This window comes from Hyperoodon ampullatus (genome assembly GCF_949752795.1).
Source record: "Hyperoodon ampullatus genome assembly, chromosome: 2".
NCBI classification, from domain to species: domain Eukaryota; kingdom Metazoa; phylum Chordata; class Mammalia; order Artiodactyla; family Ziphiidae; genus Hyperoodon; species Hyperoodon ampullatus.
In genome coordinates, this window is record NC_136915.1 from 26,948,243 (window position 1) to 26,966,908 (window position 18,666).

General features: G+C 45.8%; 1 protein-coding gene across 1 annotated transcript in view; it reads right to left on the reverse strand.

The window, feature by feature from the left end:
- Positions 1-2,126: 2,126 nt before the first annotated feature.
- Positions 2,127-18,666, reverse strand: part of YARS1 (tyrosyl-tRNA synthetase 1) — a 31,001-nt gene continuing 14,461 nt past the window's right edge. The window contains exons 5-13 of the mRNA XM_079727620.1: positions 17,844-17,924; positions 13,678-13,770; positions 11,108-11,243; positions 10,545-10,630; positions 7,310-7,445; positions 6,438-6,535; positions 5,378-5,571; positions 4,694-4,835; positions 2,127-2,974 (exon numbers count right to left, since the gene is read on the reverse strand). Coding sequence (XP_079583746.1) covers positions 2,864-2,974; positions 4,694-4,835; positions 5,378-5,571; positions 6,438-6,535; positions 7,310-7,445; positions 10,545-10,630; positions 11,108-11,243; positions 13,678-13,770; positions 17,844-17,924 — 1,077 coding nt within the window. The 3' untranslated portion in view covers positions 2,127-2,863. The remainder of the gene's footprint in view (positions 2,975-4,693; positions 4,836-5,377; positions 5,572-6,437; positions 6,536-7,309; positions 7,446-10,544; positions 10,631-11,107; positions 11,244-13,677; positions 13,771-17,843; positions 17,925-18,666) is intronic.

Here is an 18,666-nt window from a genome sequence, read left to right on the forward strand (position 1 = left end):
CACTTTTGAAAAGTGGCTGCATGTCCATCCTCCAGGGCCCGCGAAGCCACATTCCAGGGGCCTGTTTACATGGCAGCAGCATCAGTCCCCAGCAGCCAGCCCACGGCTGGGACTAATCTGTCCCCCTCCTCCGATCCAGTTTGCAACTTTTCTTAGTTCTTGGAGGTAGGCAAGTCGTTGTATTCCCACAGGCTTCTCCAGGCTGGAGGCAGGAGTGGGGCTGTGGAATTCCAAAGCACAAAAGGTGCAGAGGGGGTTAGCCCTCCTGTGCCTCAACTTACCACCAACCAGCCTCCTGCCTTCTGGTTCTGCCAGGTGCTCCATGCAGGGGACAGGAAGTGGGAGACTGCCAGGGCCCAAATGGGTGGGGGAGAAAGAACCAGAGGGGAGGTCCACAGGCTCTCTCTGTCCTCAGAGAGTGGGAGAACAGAGTAGAGAGTCACGTCATGGGGCACTTGGCCCTGTTTTACTCGATCAGGTTGGGGTGGGCGGGCACGACTCTTCAGAGGCCGGAGCCACAGGCCATGGCAAAGCTGGGTTCCTGTCACCTCAACAGGAAGTACTGAGGACATGGATGGAGGGGTGGGTCTGGCAGGGAAGAGCCTATTTGGGCAGCGGGCCCAGACCTGGCCCTATGGATTTCATCCTCTGACCTTTACTCTGCTCCGAGCACGTCCTTTCTGCAGCTGCCTTTCAGCACAGGTGGTTCCACTGGGGGGAGCTGACGTTGAGTGACAGGATGGGAAGCCAAAGGAGCATTCTATGACAGACCCTTCCCTAGTCAATGAGGGGGAACTCAGCGCTCCTAGGGGCGGGCTGGGTGGCTCCCCCCTAGACATCAGCCTCTGCTACTGATCTCTCCTCCAGGAATTTTGCTGACCTTTCCACTTTCAACCTGTGCCACCTATCTTGGTAAGCAAGCTGGTTTCCTCACTGGCCCCGGTGGCTCCACGGGGGTGGCCCTAGTACCTCCTTCCACTGCAGCATGGCTGTCACCAGGTCACCCCTTCTGTCTTGATCCTCTTCCCTCAACAGTGACTCAGGCTTGAGCCAGGCAAGGGACCTTGCTTTTAGCTGCTTCTCCTCCACCCAGGAGAGAGGTTGACCCCCCTCCCAGAAAAAGAGCTGGGAACACAGGGGATGTGGTCTGAGATCCCAGGTTCCTATGGCCCTCTCTCACTATTCTCTTCTCTCTGTAGCTATAAACCAATGTTCTTCCCTGCCCTTTGGGTAATGGAGAGCTGCTGCTGGGTATGTGTTGTGCCTGCCCAGTGAGTTGGGGAAAGAGGACAGTCAGTAGGCACTCCTCTGCTCAGAGCTCCTGATTCAACCCCCTGGGAACCAGGAACCAGGAACCAGGACCAGGCCAAAGCTTCCATGACACCAGGCCCTGGCAGCAGCCTCGGAGCTGCTGGAGGTAGGAGGGAGCCCACCTTCTGTGTTTCTTTCCCTCCCCTCCCTATGTTACTGGAGCCCCTTGTCTTCAGTTAGATTCTTCTGAGCTTGTTTCCCCACTGGGTGGGACAGAGTAGAAAGGAGAAGGGAGGATCTCCAAGAGGCAATCCTTTTGTCCTCTTGGGTGAATGAGCTTGACCTAGTGCACATGGAGAGACCAAAAGCCTCTGATTTTTAATTTCCATAAAAATGTTCGAGAGAGGTGTGTGTGTGTGTGTGTATGTATATACACACACATATATATATTTCTTTAAGTTTCTGAGTCTTTGATATGTCTATACAAACAATCTATTCCCTCTGCTCTGAAGCTGGAGTGATACACATGGAAAAAGCTCTGTGTGGGTTTCATTCGAAGATGTTAATTAAATGATTAAAACTTGGCTGTGGCTGCTGCTTCTTAATGGGGTGGGTCAAGGTCGTGGTCTGGGCCCACATTTAGAAGGGACAGTGTTCTGGACCCTAAAGTGAGCCTCTTCTTTTTAACACTGCTAAAGGGGAAGTCAAGGTGTCTGCCATCCAGCCTAGTCCACCCCCGCTCCCATTACAGGGTCAAAAGTCCAAGATACAAACAGCCCGAGGCTGGGTGAGGGGCCCAGAAGCTGCTACACACTGTGTTCTCCTTTCCTGAGATGGTGCAGCTCACAGACAGGTCCCGTCCAGACACCCTTGTTCAGACATTTTATTTGAAATTATGACAATGATACTTAGTGGTCCTGATTGAGATGCCTTATGGAGAAGTACCACACCCTCCCTGAAGAAAGAACCAGGCTGTGCCATCCAATAACACGCAGCTGGTTTAGGGAGTGTCCCCCCAGCAGGATCAAAGGGCAATCCAGGAGTCCCGGGGCAGGCTCTGCCCCCAGCGACAAGCCTCAGGGTTGGCAGGCATTGGGGAAAGGTGCCAACCACTTGGTAGACCACTAGGTTCTCTGTTTTCCCTTCCCTTCCCTTTTCAAATCCCACAGTTTCCTGTTGGGGAGAGGCTGTAATTAGCCCAGTTCAGGCACCAGATCCCAGCCAGAGGCACAGCTGCTGGGATAACACTAGGAAAACTGGAAACCAATATTTTTCCAGTTACAAGGATTATGGCATAAACTTTTTCTGAGTTACATCATATTGAAACCAGATTTGTCAGGTCAGCTGCCAAGGGAAGAAGGTAGGGCTGCACTCCCTGCACTGCCTCGCGCTCATCACTACCCGGGAGGTCAGCCTCTCCCTGCAGCCAGACAGGGTGATCCTGGATCCTGGGGAGGCTGAGCTGCCCCTCACCAAGTCTTGCACCTCACAGAGTCCCAAACTTCCTAATTCAGTGTCCTGGGAGATGGGTAAGCAGATGATGGATGGAGCAAATTAAGGAGACAGCAGGTGACTCAGGATGATGAGAGAAGGGAGGAAGACGCCAGGTTGGCTAGCTGATGTTCCCCCCTTTCAGTGATTTACAGGAGATGTACCCTAGCTTGGTCATGAAGTTGGTTTGCTTCCACTGTGCGATGCACTCCTCAGAAATTTTGAAGTCAGCCTGGATAAGAAAAACAACAAAAGTGATTATAGTGATGGTGGCAGGACTACAAGAAAACAAAGACTCTTATACTACTAGTAGTGTAAATTGACTCAACTTCTCTAAGGGCAGTTTGCGAAAAGCTTTCATTTCAAGGTATTTCTATCTTTTGCCTAAGGTGAGTTCATTTTAGGGGCTTAGTTTAAGGAAATAATCATGAATAAATACAAAGAGCTAGGTACCAGGACATCGATCGTAACATTCTAAGAGTGAAAAACAGAACCACCTCAATGTCTAATAAGGTTTGGGGTAAATTATGATCATTATTATATAATACTATATATATGTATGTATATGTGTGTGTGTGTGTGTGTGTGTGTGTGTGTGTGTGTGTGTGTGTGTGTGTGTATGGTTCTTCCCCCTACCTCAGTATTTAAGAAGATGGGGAAATCTTTGAGGCCTAAAGTTAAATTAAAAAAAAAAAAAGAAGAAGAAGAAGAAGAAGAGGGACTTCCCTGGTGGTCCAGTGGTAAAGAATCTGCCTTCCAATGCAGGGGATGCAGGTTCGATCTCTGGTCAGGGAACTAAAATCCCACATGCTGCGGGGCAACTAAGCCTGCGCGCCACAACTACTGAGCTCACGCACCTCAACTAGAGCCCATGTACCGCAAACCATAGAGCCCATGCGCTCTGGAGCCCGTGTCACAACTAGAGAAGAGAAAACCCGCAGGCCACAACTAGAGAGAAGCCCGCGCCGCAGCGAAGAGCCTGCGCGCTGCAATGAGCAGATCCCACATGCCGCAAGGAAGATCCGACACAGCCAAATAAATAAATATTTTAAAAAAAGAACAACAAACATGGTATGACTCAAACTATAAATATATTATCACTATGCATAGAGAAAGCCCAGAAAGAAATAATCACTAATGACATTTTTTAGCATCTCTAGGTAGCAGGACTATGGATGTTTTATTTTCTTCACTTTCCGCTACATTTTAGCCATTTCTACAATGAAAATTTATTTTATAGCTAGAAAAAAATAGTGGATTCAAAAAACTGGCCTGGAAAACTAGGAAAGGAGGGAGGGGACAAAGCCATTTGCCACTTGCAGGAGGATGGAGAGGTAGAAACCACTCTAAACGCCCTCCAGAAATACTGTCTAGTTGAGGAAACAAGGTACTAACTAGGAAGAGTCACATGTGTAGTGTTAGTTCCACGAGGAGAGTGAATCTCTGCTGCTTTATTCAATGATGTAGCCCAAGCACCTAGAACAGTGTCGGACACATATATTAGGGTGCTGAATGAATGAATGAATTCGGGGCAGGCCATGTGAGTCAATGCCCCTGAAGCAAAGAGAATGAGTGCTCTCAGATCAAGGTGGGCAGGAGGGACCCTGGGAGGGCTCTCATCCTGGCTCCATCATTTCCGGTGACCCTGTGTGGCCTTGGCAGGTATCCTGCCAGATAAATTGGGGATAATCTATCACAGACGGAAGGTCAAATGAGGAAATGTCTCAAGTCCCTGACACAGTGCCTCAAACAGTCTGTCAGTGCTCAGTACCTGCGAGGGCCCACAGGCTCCTCAGGCACTTCATTTGACAGGTCTGGAATGAAGAAGGAAGAGAGGGGCTTAGACGCAGGAAGGCCCAGCTGGGAAAAGGGCAGGTGTGGATTCAGTAACAGAGCAATCTGGAGACAGTCCAGGCAGCCCTGGTATGAGGGAAAAAGTGCAGATTGTTACCTGCAATTTCTCAAAGACTTTCTTCTTGGGCTTAAGCTCTTCATCTGGTTGGCCTTTCTCATAGCCCTTCACAAACACTCGCTCACCAGGAGCAGAGCCAGCAGGAGGGTCCAGAGGCTCAACCTTGCGGCTTGCCCCTTCTCTGGGAAGACACACAGAACAAGGTAAGAGTGAGGCTATGGACTGTCTCCAGCTGCCATGGAGGCCAAAGCACTGGGGCCTTTTCCTAGGGGCCTAATGGGATTTAGGGAACCCTCAATGCCAGGGCCCTAGGAGTTCCTCACTGCTGTACTACGTCTCTGGATATCAACCGCATTGGGTTAACCAGGGCTGAACTAAAATTCTATGTCAGGAGAGACTCCAAAATCTGGGCTTTTAGGGGAGGAAGTATATGACATAACAGTCAGTGAACTGGGTCTGAATCCTGGTTTCACCTCTTACTAGTAGAGAGACCCGAGCATGCACACAGCTTAGAATCTTCAATTTCTGTTTTAATAAAGTTAACTTTAGGTAAAGTGCTTCATCCACGGCTCTTGTGCAATAAATAATCCCTCCATGCATCATCTTTTGGGTAGTGTTCTCAGGGCCTCCACCTGGCATGTGGAAGGGCAGCATGTGGGCTAATCCCCCCTCTTCCGGGCCTCCCCAGGCCCTGCGCTCCCCACCCCCCAAGTCCTCACTCACATAGAAGCACACAGAAGCATGCCTTGGGACTCGATTCCTCTCATCTTCTGGGGTTTCAGATTGCACAGCACCACCACCAGCCTGTCCTGCAGTTCCTCCCTGGGCGCAAACTGCACCAGGCCGCTCACCACAGTCCGTGGTTCAGCTTCCCCCACATCAATCTTCTCCACATACAGGCTGTCTGCATCTGGGTGCTGCCAGCAAGAGATGTCAGGCCCAGAGAACATCATAATGGAATGGATCATGGGGCCTGGTGAACCCTCTGACTCCAGAAAGGGGCATCCACTCCTTACTGAGGCCCTGGAGGAACCCTCTTAGCGCTAACTCTCCAGGTCCCAGGCAGCAGACATGAGAAGGGGCCCCAAAGAGGCAGATTTGAGTAACATGAGCCTAATTACTTGTGTTAGAAGTGGAAGGAACCTCTAACAGAGATTAAAATGGCCTGGACTGCCTGGGTGGCCACCATCATGGCCATGTGTGCACCAGATCAATCCCAGTCCTAGGGGGACTGGAAGACGGGAGGCAGCTGCTGGCTTCACCATCCGGAACAAGAGCATCAGCAGCTATTTCAAGGTAGTTTTGGTGGTTAGTCTAATATGGTGAAAAGCAAATCAATACTGGGAGAAAAAAAATACCCAGACCACTGGCCCCAGGCCACTGGTTGCATAGCCATCTGCCTCTGGGAAAAAGGAAGCCCTCCCTTCACCATTTTCTGGGGTGGGGAGAGGGAAGGACAAAGTACCTGATCCAAGATAAGGCCTGTGGCTAGTCCAGACAAGCTGGGAGAGACCAGGTGAGTCAATCAGACTGGATTTGATGGATAAACAAGCTCCTTCTGACTAACATCCCTCCGTATTCTGAGTTCCTGGCTGTGTTTGTTTGAATAAGGTCCAGAGATAGCAAAGGGAAAAGCCTGACGCCTGGAATTAGATGCCTGGGTTCTGACTCGCCATATGACCTCAGGGATGTTACTTCCCATCCCAGGCCAGGTTTCCTCCAGATGGAAGCAGACAAACCTGACCCCTGTCCGCCTCCCCGGGACATGGTGGAAAATGAGTACCTTGTCCACACTTATGACTCTCCCCACACGTATATCCAGGCGGGATGGGATGACCTCCTCCGGTTCTGAATTCTTGGCTGGGCCTTTGGCAACTGGCTCTGGAGATGAGAAGAACCCAAGGCTCAGAACTCTCCTCCTTCCCATGACAGGTCAGCTGCTGATCCCCCCAAATGACACTAGCAGGACTTAGTGCAGAATCCCCAGAATCTACCCACTGAATTATACCTTCGTTAAAACAGGGCCGGCAGCCTTTGAGAAGTGACATGCCAGACTTCATCTCTCTCTCCTTCAGGTACTGGGCTGGAGGGGGAGGGGCCAAGTGTAGCTTTGCCACCTCCGGGCATTCCACGTATATTCAGCCATTCCTCCTTTTCTGGCAGGGCCACACAAGACTCTTCATGTTATCTCAGCATCGTGGATGCGTGGCTGGCCAACTAAGAACCAGTCAGGAGCACGTGGAAGGGAACTGGGCAAATCTAGAGATGAGCTTCCCTGAGATGCTGCACAGACCCTGCCCAAGCAGCTGTGTTACCCTCATGGTCTAACCCAATTGGTCTCCTTAACTGAAGAGGCAGATCCTGTGAAAGGATCAAAGTACATGTCTCAAACCAGCACTCACAGCAGTGTTGGTACAGCAGGATGTAATCACTTCATAGTACCGACCAAACCAAATTCAAGATGACTGGAGTTCCATTCCACCAGTCAACGGGGCATGACATTCCTGCACTTCAGACCACGCCCCCTCCCCCCCCCCACCACCGGCTTCTCGGGCCTGAATTGAAGACAGACCCTTTTCTGAGGCCCACTGACAGGCTCTCTACCTGATGATGTCACCCCTCCCCCAAGCCCGACCCCTCCCCAGCTGGCCTTACTCTGCTTCGAGGGATCTGGGTAGGCAGCGCTGGACAGTTTCTTTAGTGCAGGGGTATTAAACTTTTCCCGGATGGGATCCAGCAACTTGTTGAGGGCGACTTCAACAGAATTCTTTAGGTCTCCAGGGTGCACAACCTGCAAGTGTACAAGGCCAGGTGAGAAGGGGCACTGGAACAGGTGAACTGGGCATAGGACACCTGAATCTACTAAGAATAATATGCATATAGGACGCAGGGTGTTTCCTGAGCAGGGTCTTATTTGAACCTCAGAACAAGCTTGTGAAGCTGGTAGAGCAGAGAAGGGGAAATAGGTTCAAAAGGTTATCTAATATGTCCAAGACCCAGGTCTTTTGACACTGAATTCCACACTAACTTGAGGGTTTTTAGAGGCTGAATGTTTTTAATTGACTTCTTCAAGTCCCTCCATTCATGCTCAGAGTAGTGGCGTAAAGCACGTGTTATTTACAGGTAGGGAAACATTCACATAGGGAACCCAGGAGCTAGAGACAGTCTGAGGGGGGAGCTGAGTGAGCAAGAAGGAAGAACAGGCCTTTGGAGTTACAGCCTGGGGTGAGAGTCCCAGCTAGCTGGGTGACCCCCAACCAGGCACTTAACCCCTCTGAGCTTTGGATTCTTCGCTTAAAAAATGAAAATAACAATACCTTTATCTCCTAGAGTCAGAATAAGGATTAAATCACTTAACATGGGTAAAAATGGTGAGTAGTGCTAGTACATGGTAGGAGCTCAGTAATTCCATATTTTCTTCTCGTGTCCTGTGACTACCACTTTTACATCCCAAATCTGGCCCCAAAGGATCTTCTAAGATATTCTGAGGGGACGTCCCCTAGGTATGAATACATGTAATAAAAAAATGCCTATGTTTTTGTTTCTGATGTTATTCCTTCGTTTCCTCGGGAATATTTCATTTTTTTTAAAAATAAATTTATTTATTTTAGGCTGTGTTGGGTCTTCATTACTGCACGTGGGCTTTCTCTAGTTATGGCGAGCGGGGGCTACTCTTCGTTGCAGTAGGCATGCTTCTCATTGTGGTGGCTTCTCTTGTTGTGGAGCGTGGGCTCTAGGTGTGAGGGCTTCAATAGTTGTGGCACGTGGGGTCAGTAGCTGTGGTGCACGGGCTTAGTTGCTCCGCGGCATGTGGGATCTTCCAGGACCAGGGCTTGAACCTGTGTCCCCTGCACTGGCAGGACAATTCTTAACCACTGTGCCACCCAGAGAAGTCCCGAATGTTTCTTTTTTTTTTTTGCGGTACGCAGGCCTCTCACTGTTGTGGCCTCTCCCGTTGCGGAGCACAGGCTCCGGACGCACAGGCTCAGTGGCCATGGCTCACGGGCCCAGCCACTCCGCAGCATGTGGGATCTTCCCGGACTGGGGCACGAACCCATGTCCCCTGCATCGGCAGGCGGACTCCCAACCACTGCACCACCAGGGAAGCCCCCGAATGTTTCATTTTTAATAGAAAAGATTTAGACCTGCACTGTCCAATATGGTAGACACAAGCCTCATGTGCATATTTAAATGTAAGTTAAAATTCAGTTCCTCAGTTTACTGGTCACATTGTGAGGTTCAACAGACACATGTGGCCAGTGGTGGCTGTGTTAGTACAGACAGAACATGTCCACCATCACAGAAAGTGCTGCTGGTTACGCTGTCAGGCTCTTTCTTCAGTAGCGTTTCTTCTATTCCGTCTCATCAGTCCCATAAAGGACCGTTCACAGGGTTGAGGAGTGGGGTGTGGGTTCTGTGGCCTCTGCCTCAGATGGGTTTCAGAGCAGTAGCTGCCAAATGTCCAAAAAATGGGCCTTAAGGGCCCTCAGACCTCAGGGGTCATTGAGTCTTTTCTTCCACTTGGTGCTCAAACCCTCATACAACCTTGCCTCCAGTGGTCCTCTGGCCTCTGCCTGAACACCTCAGTGATGGGGAATGCAAGGTCAGGCCAGGCAGCCCTGCCCATCACCACACCATTGAGGTCACTAGAAAGTTCTTCAAGCCTAAACAAGCCTCCCTGTGGTTTCCACCCGCAGCCCTAGTTCAGCCGTCTGGTGCCACAAGAAGGAACCTCACCCCTCGCCCAGGAGAGCCCTCCCTGTGTTCAAGGATGGGTGAACACATGCTTGCTTCCCAGCTCAACACGCCCAGTTCTTTCAGCTGTGCTTTGTGACACAGTTTGCAGTCTGTTCCCTATCATGGCATCCTTCCTCTCCCCACCAACACACCCCAGATTGTCAAATAAACCTCACACAATTGAAGTCCAGGGCTGAATGCACAACCCCAAAGGTACTCAGAACAATGCAGAACTGAACGGATGATCAACTCCCTGGTTCCAGACTCTACATTTCTGATGACTGAGGCCTAGACCTCATGAACATTTCTGACAGCCCCGTCACATTGCCGCTTCAGCCCAAATTCAGTCAGTCAAGACCCCTCCTTTCATTCCCCATACACACTGTTATCACTCCTTCCCTTCATGATCTGGCCTACCTCCCTCTCCCACAGTGCCCCCATCACCTTGTAGACTCTAGTCAGACGAAAGCACTTGTGATTCCTTAGACACCATGCTGTTTTCATCTTACCACATCTGTGCACAATGCATTCCCTCACAGGTTTCCTCATGAACTCCTAATCCTCAAGTGAAACGGTGTTTGGATGTTGTCCCCTCCACGAAGCTTTCCCAGACAGCCAGGTAATCACTTCCTCCTGTTCTATTTCTGGACCATGTATACTTGGTACAGTAACCAGTAAATGATTATTTATTTACATGTCTGCCTCTCCTATGGACTATGAGCTTCATGAGGATTTAATCCTCTTTATAATGCCAGCCCCTAGCATGGTGCCAAACACATGCGAACCTAGTGAGTCTTTTGTTAAATTGTTTGTCGAAATGAATAGTATTCTCTTTTCTGTGCTTTTATAGCTGTGTCTCTTTTCTGAACCTTGATTTTGTACCTGTCCCTGAAATGCTTCATCTTGTTGAGTTTGTCGGTCCTTCATTCCAGCTTAAGTCCTTTGGAGTGTGATTAGGACACCAATATATTAGTTTTGTGCCATTTGCTACTCTAATCCATGAACCACGTGGATCTAAGCCATTAATACAAAATATATGGACCCAAGAGCATGATGACAGAGCCCTGTGGCACGTAACAAGAAACCTGGCAAGGCCACATGGAGAGATTTGTCAGAATGAGTTCAGTGGGGATTACTCCTCCTCTGGTATTACCTCATCAGCAAAGTCCTTTTCCAGGTCCAAGTAAGCTGTGTAGGTTTTGTTTCCACCCCATTTTTCATCTCGAAGGATCACGAACTCTATAAGAAAAAGGATCCATGCCAACAAACTCACTGATAATGGCAAGTCAGCATTCCTGGCCCAAATGTATGGGTATCTGTAGTTTCTGCCATATATTTTGAACTTCATCATATGGCATTTTATTGTTCTTAAATTGGATGAGTGGCAATGTTGTATACCCAGCTAGCATCCAAGCTTGGGGGAACGATCGTGTCTTTCATCTCTTTTGTATTCCTCTAGTCCACTTGCCTGACCCCTTCATTTCTAGCACCCCTGCTCACCCTGACACCCCACTTAGAACCTACCCTGTTAACAAACACACAGACAACTCAACGATATCCCCACTTCAATCACACATTAATATATGAGAAATCAGAGCAGAGAATCGGGGAAGCCAGCCCCTGGAGGAAGACTCTGTGACAAACCACAAGTATGATCACAGCACTGGTTTTGCTATTTCAGCCTGGCCTCCGAGAAGAAAACAGGCAGTATCTTACCAGACTTGAGGGGAAAGAGGACGTGCTTGATGAAGGACAGAACGCCGTTGTTCTCCACATTCCCTGGCTCACAGAAGGCCTTCTTCAGTTTTTTCTTCACATCCTCTTTCCGATCCAGGAGATCTATCTTGGACTCCTAGAAGCCAGGGAGGAGAGGAGGACCTCTTGTGGTTGAAAATGAGAATATGCTCAACTAATCTGTATTTTAATTTTTTTGAACAAAGATTTAAACATTAAATGACTTTAACAAAAGCAGAATTAATCGGAGTGAAGGACCACTCACAATACTAAATAAAAATATTTTAATATTTCTCTCTTCTTCCCAGGCCTTATTTGCAGCATATGGAATCGTTATAAATTTGCAGCTGGAGAATAAACCTCCTGTGTTTTTTCACTTGAGACTGCATCGTAAGTACTTTTGAGTGGCTACCTAGTCTTCGCTTGTAATTTTTATGCTATATTATATTCCCAATTATTAGTGACAACATAATTTATTTGGCAATTTCTAAACTGTTAGATTATGTTCTCATTTTTACAAACTATATACAATGCTACGATGAACATCTTTGCAGAGGTCCTTTTGCCTTCTCTAGGATTACAGCTACCAAAAACTGCTAGGCCCCAAGCTGTTTTCTGACAGGCATATATCAAGTGACATTGCCATCAGCAGCGTGTCAGAATACTTGTTTCACAGCCATCACCAACACCAGGTATTAGGTATTATCTAGAGCCATTTGTCCTTTTTAGGGTAACAGGCTTTGTTTCTTATTTTGGAGTGAGTGAACTCAACGCCCATTTGTGTCCAGTGGTTACCAAGCTCTGGTCAACATATGACTGTATGTGAATCACCTGGGGTGCTTAAAAAACACAAATTACCGGCTCCACCCAAACCTAATAAATCAAAATTTCTTGGGGTTGGCCCAGGCATTTGTATTTTAGAAAGCTCTGAACGTGATTCTGCTGCAGTCACATTTAGGAACTGCTGCTGGCACTGATTTCCAGGATGAAGATATGGTGAATGTTACTAAATAGGGTGAGTGATAGACTTTGTCAGAGAAACAACTGACACATAGGGCATTTTAATGAGAGAAAAAGGAACGAGTCTATTCCTTAAAAAATAACAATAATGGTTTCTATGCCTATATTTACCAATCCATGATCAGACAAAGATCTAGAAATCAGACTTAAAGCACTAGACGAGTGTCCAAAAATGACTCCAATCAGAATCAACTAGTAAGCTTTGAAAGAAAATACAGATTCCTGAGTTGTTCCCCAGAACCACTTTATCAGAATCTCTAAGGACAGAGCCTTAATCAACTCTCTCTCTCTCTCTCTCTCTTAAAAGTCCACGAATTCTTCTATTCTGTACCTTAGTGATCAGAACAAAACTGCACTTTCCCCAACCAGGACTTTTAAATGTTAAAAAACATATTTATCAAAATCATTATATTAAACATCACCCTAAGAATCCAGATGCTAACTGGTGTCAACAAGGACATACTGTATAGCACAGGGAACTCTACCCAATATTCTGTAATAATCTATATGGGAAAAGAATTTGAAAAAGAATGGATATATGTGTATGTATAATTGAATCACTTTGCTGTACACCTAAAACTAACACAACATTGTAAATCAACTATACTCTAATATAAAATAAAAATTAAATTAAAAATAAAAAGATGCTCAGGACTTTCCTGGTGGCACAGTGGTTAAGATTCTGAGCTCCCAATGCAGGGGGCCTGGGTTTGATCCCTGGTCAGGGAACAATATCCCACATGCATGCCGCAACTAAGAGTTCGCATGCCACAACTAAGGAGCCGGTGAGCCACAACTAAGGAGCCTGCCGGCTGCAACTAAGACCCAGCGCAACCAACCAACCAAATAAATAAATAAATAAAATATTTTTAAAAAAAGATGCTAATTGGTGAAATGCAACCACAGCTTTCTCATTAATAAGGCTGACTTTTATCACAGTTCTATGGGTGAAGAAACTACTTTTGCTTGTACATTTTTTTTTAAATTTATATTTGGCTGTGTTGGGTCTTTGTTGTTGCACGGGGGCTTTCTCTAGCTGTGGCGAGCGGGGGGCTACTCTTCATTGCGGTGCGTGGGCTTCTCATTGCAGTGGCTTCTCTTGTTGCAGAGCATAGGCTCTAGGAGTGTGGGCTTCAGTAGTTGGGGCTCACAGGCTCTAGAGCACAGGCTCAGTAGTTGTGGTGCACGGGCTTAGTTGCTCTGCGGCACGTAGGATCTTCCCGGACCAGGGCTTGAACCCGTGTGCCCTGCATTGGCAGGCAGACTCTTGACCACTGCACCACCAGGGAAGTCCCTTTGCTTGTACTTTTCATCAGCAGCGGTAAAACTTAAAATTATGACTGGATCTCATCAGGACTGCTCCCTGGGTCCTTCAATACTCAAGAACCACTGGAATTAATTGGATAACTTAAGATTTCTTATAGCTCAGATATTTGAGAATTTTAGTTAGCCAGGTTACTGTTCTTTCTAGTCCTCAATTTCTTCATCTCTTGCTGAAGATTTCTCAACTCAAGTCAGAGCTGGCAACCTACCTCTTCTGAAGAGCTCATTTTGCTGCCAGTTAATCCTGGAACCATAGGATTCATCAGGTGGACCCGTTTTGAGTAGCCAAGTGCAGGGAGGTACTAGGGGGTTAGAAAGAAACACACGAAAGCAGATATCAGTATGAATTCCTCCTCGGTGCCCCGATCTCATCTAACCTGGCCTGCCATGTAACAGTTTGATATATTCGTGCCAATCTTTTTTTTCTACTGAATATATAACTTTTCAGTGGTGATCATAATATTAACAAGGGTTTTTTTTCCTACTGTTTTTCTATTAGTATTACATTGTGAGGCTATTGGACTTACCCTACTGCCATAAACAACTCTAAAAGATGGAAATATAGAAATATTCCATTTCTATAAGCTGCAAATAACCATTTGCAGACATTAGACAGCAACAAGCGTAGGGCTACAAATCTTGAGAGAAGGGAGCTAGGTGACCCTACATCCACCCTGGCTTTCTCCTTGAGGGCATTTTTTTCAAACTGAGTGCTGAGAAAAAAGAGACCAAGCAGAGAGCAGCAGTCTGACTAAGCAGAGGAGATAAGAGATTGGAATTCAGGGCTACCAGGAGGCTAGGATCTGGGGAGGGTTCCAGAGAGAAGGGAGCCCCCTCCAAAAATCTAGGTCAAAGTTCTCTATTGCTTTCTTGATTGACTCATAGCTGTGCGTTCATTCGGAGAGACAGCAGGAAGCCCAGCAGAGAACAGGCTCTGGGAGGCTGGAGACCTGAACAAATTTTAGGGGCTCCACAGTGCTGGGGAGACAGAAGTTGAAGTTTAGGTCCAATCAAAGCAGAGAGGGCTTTGTGAACACCCTGAGATTTCAGGTTGAGACCCCAGAAAGGCCACATACTAAGATAAGGTCCATATTATAGGAGTAAGAGCAAATTGAAATAGACCTATTCTAACAAAGCCTAAAACCCACCCTTGACAGAATCAAGGTGACAAGTCAGTAATTAAACAGAAAACATGCACTCTAGAAATATAATTCAGAGCCTCTACAGCATATCTATGGTGTCTCTGATATACTGAAAAGTACTAGAAATGGGAAGCAGAAAAAGAATCACTAATAGTCAAGAGGAAACAGTCAATAAAAGCAGATGCAGAAATAATCCAGATACTGGAATAAGGAGATCAGGATGTCAAAATAACTATGATTGGTGTGTTAAAGGAAACAGAGGAAAAGATGGACAAAATGGATAAAAGATGGAGAACTATAAAAGAGAATTGGAATCTATAAAAAAGAATCAAATGGAAGTTCTAAAATGGCACAGTACAATACTGGATGGATTTAACAGAAGACAGGATTAATGAACATGAAGAAAAATCAATAGACAATAACCAAACTAAAGCACAGAGGGAAACAACAGAACAGGCTATGAGACATGTGGGACATGATCAACAGGTCTCATCTGTGTAAAATTAGGGTCTCAAGAGGAGAGACAGTGGCTTCCCTGGTGGTGCAGTGGTTGAGAATCTGCCTGCCAGTGCAGGGGACACGGGTTCGAGCCCTGGTCCGGGAAGATCCCACATGCCGCGGAGCAACTGGGCCCGTGAGCCACAACTACTGAGCCTGCGCATCTGGAGCCTGTGCTCCGCAACAGGAGAGGCCACGACAGTGAGAGGCCCGCGCACTGCGATGAAGAGTGGCCCCTGCTCGCCGCAACCAGAGAAAGCCCTCGCACAGAAACGAAGACCCAACGCAGCCAAATAAATAAATAAAATGAATTTATTAAAAAAAAAAAGAGGAGAGACAGAAGAGGACAGAAACAATATTTAAAGGAAATAGTAGGGGACAATTTTCCAAATGTGATGAAAATATCAACCCATAGACTCAAGAAGCACAGCAAAATCCAAGCAGGATAAATACAAAGAAAACTAAAGCTAAAAACACCATTGTCAAATTGCTAAAAATCAGAGGCAGAGAAAACATTAAAAGCAACCAGAGAGAAGATATACTATCTGCAAAGGAGAAACAATGATACTTACAGGTGACTTTTCAATGGAAACTATAAAAGCCAGAGGCAACAGGACAACTCCTTAAAATGCTAAAAGAAAATAACTGCAAACCTAGAATTTTATACCCATTGAGAGCCAAGGGAAAAAAACCAAAAACCAAAAAGAAAGCAAAGGAAAGATGTCCTCAGACAAAAGAAAGCCGAAAGAACTCATTACCAAGAGACCTGCATTGCAAACACAAAACACAAAGGAGTCTTTAGGCCAAAGGAAAATGATCCCAGAGCACAGAGGCACAGAACCGCAGGAAGAAATCAAGAGTATCAGAAAGGGTAAGTGGGGGTAAATATACATGAAAATGGACTGTTTAAAAAACAATTATAATCAAGTCTTTGGGATTTAAAATATATGTAAAAATGAAATATATAACAACAGCACAAAGGGCAGGAGGGCGTTAAATGGGGTAAAACTGTTGTAGGTTCTTGCATTGTTGCGAAGTGGTAAAAATATCTAACAAACTGTAATAAATTATAAAGACAGATGTTGCAATCTCTAGGGCAGGGCTGGGTAAAACTTTTCTGTAATAGGTCCAAAAGATAATAAATATTATAGGCTCTGTGGGCCATATGTGTTCTCCACTGCATATTCGTTTTCATTTTTTTTTAATAGCCATTAAAAAACATGAAAACCATTCTTAGAGCTTCTGAGTCATACAAAAACAGGCCATAGGCCATATCTTTGCTAGAATAATAAAAGGTTCAACTAAAAAGTTAATAGAGGAGATAAAATGGAATGAGAAATACTTGAATAATAATAAAAATACATGGACTGTAAACATTTCCCCATTTATTAAATATATCCAAAAACCATTTTGAAATATTATATGATATCCCACTGTTAGGGGACTTCCCTGGTGGCGCAGTGGTTAAGAATCCTCCTGCCAATGCAGGGAACACGGGTTCGAGCCCTGGTCCAGGAAGATCCCACATGCCATGGAGCAACTAAGCCCATGCGCCACAACTACTGAGCCTGCATTCTAGAGCCCATGAGCCACAACTACTGAAGTCCACATGCCTAGAGCCCGTGCTCCGCAACGAGAAGGCACTGCAATGAGAAGCCCGCGCACTGCAACAAAGAGTAGCCCCTGCTCGCCACTAGAGAAAGCCGGCGCGTAGCAACAAAGACCCAACTCAGCCAAAAATAAATAAATTAAAAAAAAAAAAAAAAAAAAAAAATCCCACTGTGAGGACTTATCATAACGTATTTAACCAATCCCTTGCCATTGAATGTAAGTTTATTTCCTAGATTTTGATTTAATTTGATAACATAACAAATACTTTTATACGTAAGTCAAGCTGCACTTTAATTTTTTTTTAATTAAAAAAATTAAAAATTTTTTTTTAAATTTTGGCTGCGCCACATGGCTTGCAGGATCTCAGTTTCCCCACCAGGGATTGAACCTGGGCCATGGCAGTGGAAGTGCCGAATACTAACCACTAGACCACCAGGGAACTCCCAAGTTGCACTTTTAAAATTATATCTTGAGGACATATTTGTATAATTATTAGGACAAAGGGCAGAAACATTATAGAGTCATCAAGTCACCCATCAGGAATTTACATTTTTACTAGCAGTGTTTTCTCTACTCCCTTACCAATACGAGGTTTTGAGAAGCTTTCAAAAATACCAACCACTTCTCAATAGCCCCTTTCAACTTACTCAATTCTTTCCCAGAAAAGAAATATTATGGGTTTGTGCTAATTTCCTCTTTTAAACCCTGTTAAACCTCATCTCAGAGATGAGTCCTTTATTTAAGATCCAGAGCAATATGGACCAAATGGTCTGGGAAAGAACAGTAGTTCTGACTGGTGTTGCCTTTCCCTGGAAACTGAGCTATTAGGAAAGAAGCAAAAAAGAAGCAAAAAAAAAAAAAAAAAAAAAGAAGCAAATGCAGCAGCTTTGGGGGCAGCTTCCTGGTGGCGGCAGCAAGAGCACAGGCTTTTGAGTCAGACAGATCTGAATGCTAATTCCTGCTCAGTCACTAACTGTGTGATACTGGACAACTTTCTCATCTGCAAAACAAGGAGAATAATACCTACCATACCATATGATTGCTGGCACTGGCACATTCAAGAAACTTTAATGCACACCTCTGCGGGTCAAAAGAAAAAATGATAGGAAAAAGAGGACACTAACCTTCTCCGCAAAGGTGAAAATCTTTCTCTGGTCAACTCCTCCAAACTGGGCATCTACTTTCAAATACTCTTCATCCAAGGCCTGTGCAAAGAAACACATGAGCATAAACTCCTACTGTATTTCCTCTGTATGGGTCTACGAAATCAGAAACTTTAGAAAACCACTAAAATTTTCCGAAGGTAGAACCAGGAAGCAAATAAGCAGCACTCAGCCTTCCTGTTGGCTTCAAGAGCTAGATACACATTTGCTGAGTGCCTGCAGTGAACAATATTCGATGTGGAGGTCATGGGGTAAAAAAATAAGAAGAGTCTCTGCTCTCAGGAAGCTCACAATCCAGTGAGGAAGGGAGAGAAGACATATCATAGTCATGTCAAAGGTACCCAATGAATAAGGCAGCCTGTGACAAGTGTCAAATAACTGGCATAAGAAGGAAGTCCTGTGAGAGCTCAGAAAAAAGGGGCAAGACTGAACTAGTATAAACAAACAGTTACTATCACTTATTAGATGTCAGGCCTAGTGCCAGTCCTGTGGATGCAGAGATGAATCAGACCCAGATTCTGCCTTCAAGAAGCCAATTAACTAGCTGAGGAGAGAGACACGTGAATACGTAATTTCTATACAGCATGCCAAGGGCTAACTTACATGTTCATTTAAGGAACATGCTAACACGAAGAAAGAAATTATTATCTCTGTTCAGACTGGTGGTGGTGAAGGCTTCCTAGAATCAGATTGTGGGCTGAGCTTGGTTTTGAAGAATATATAGATGTTTTTCACCATGCAGAGGAAACAGAATGTGAGAGGGCACAGAGGTGTGAAGTGTTTA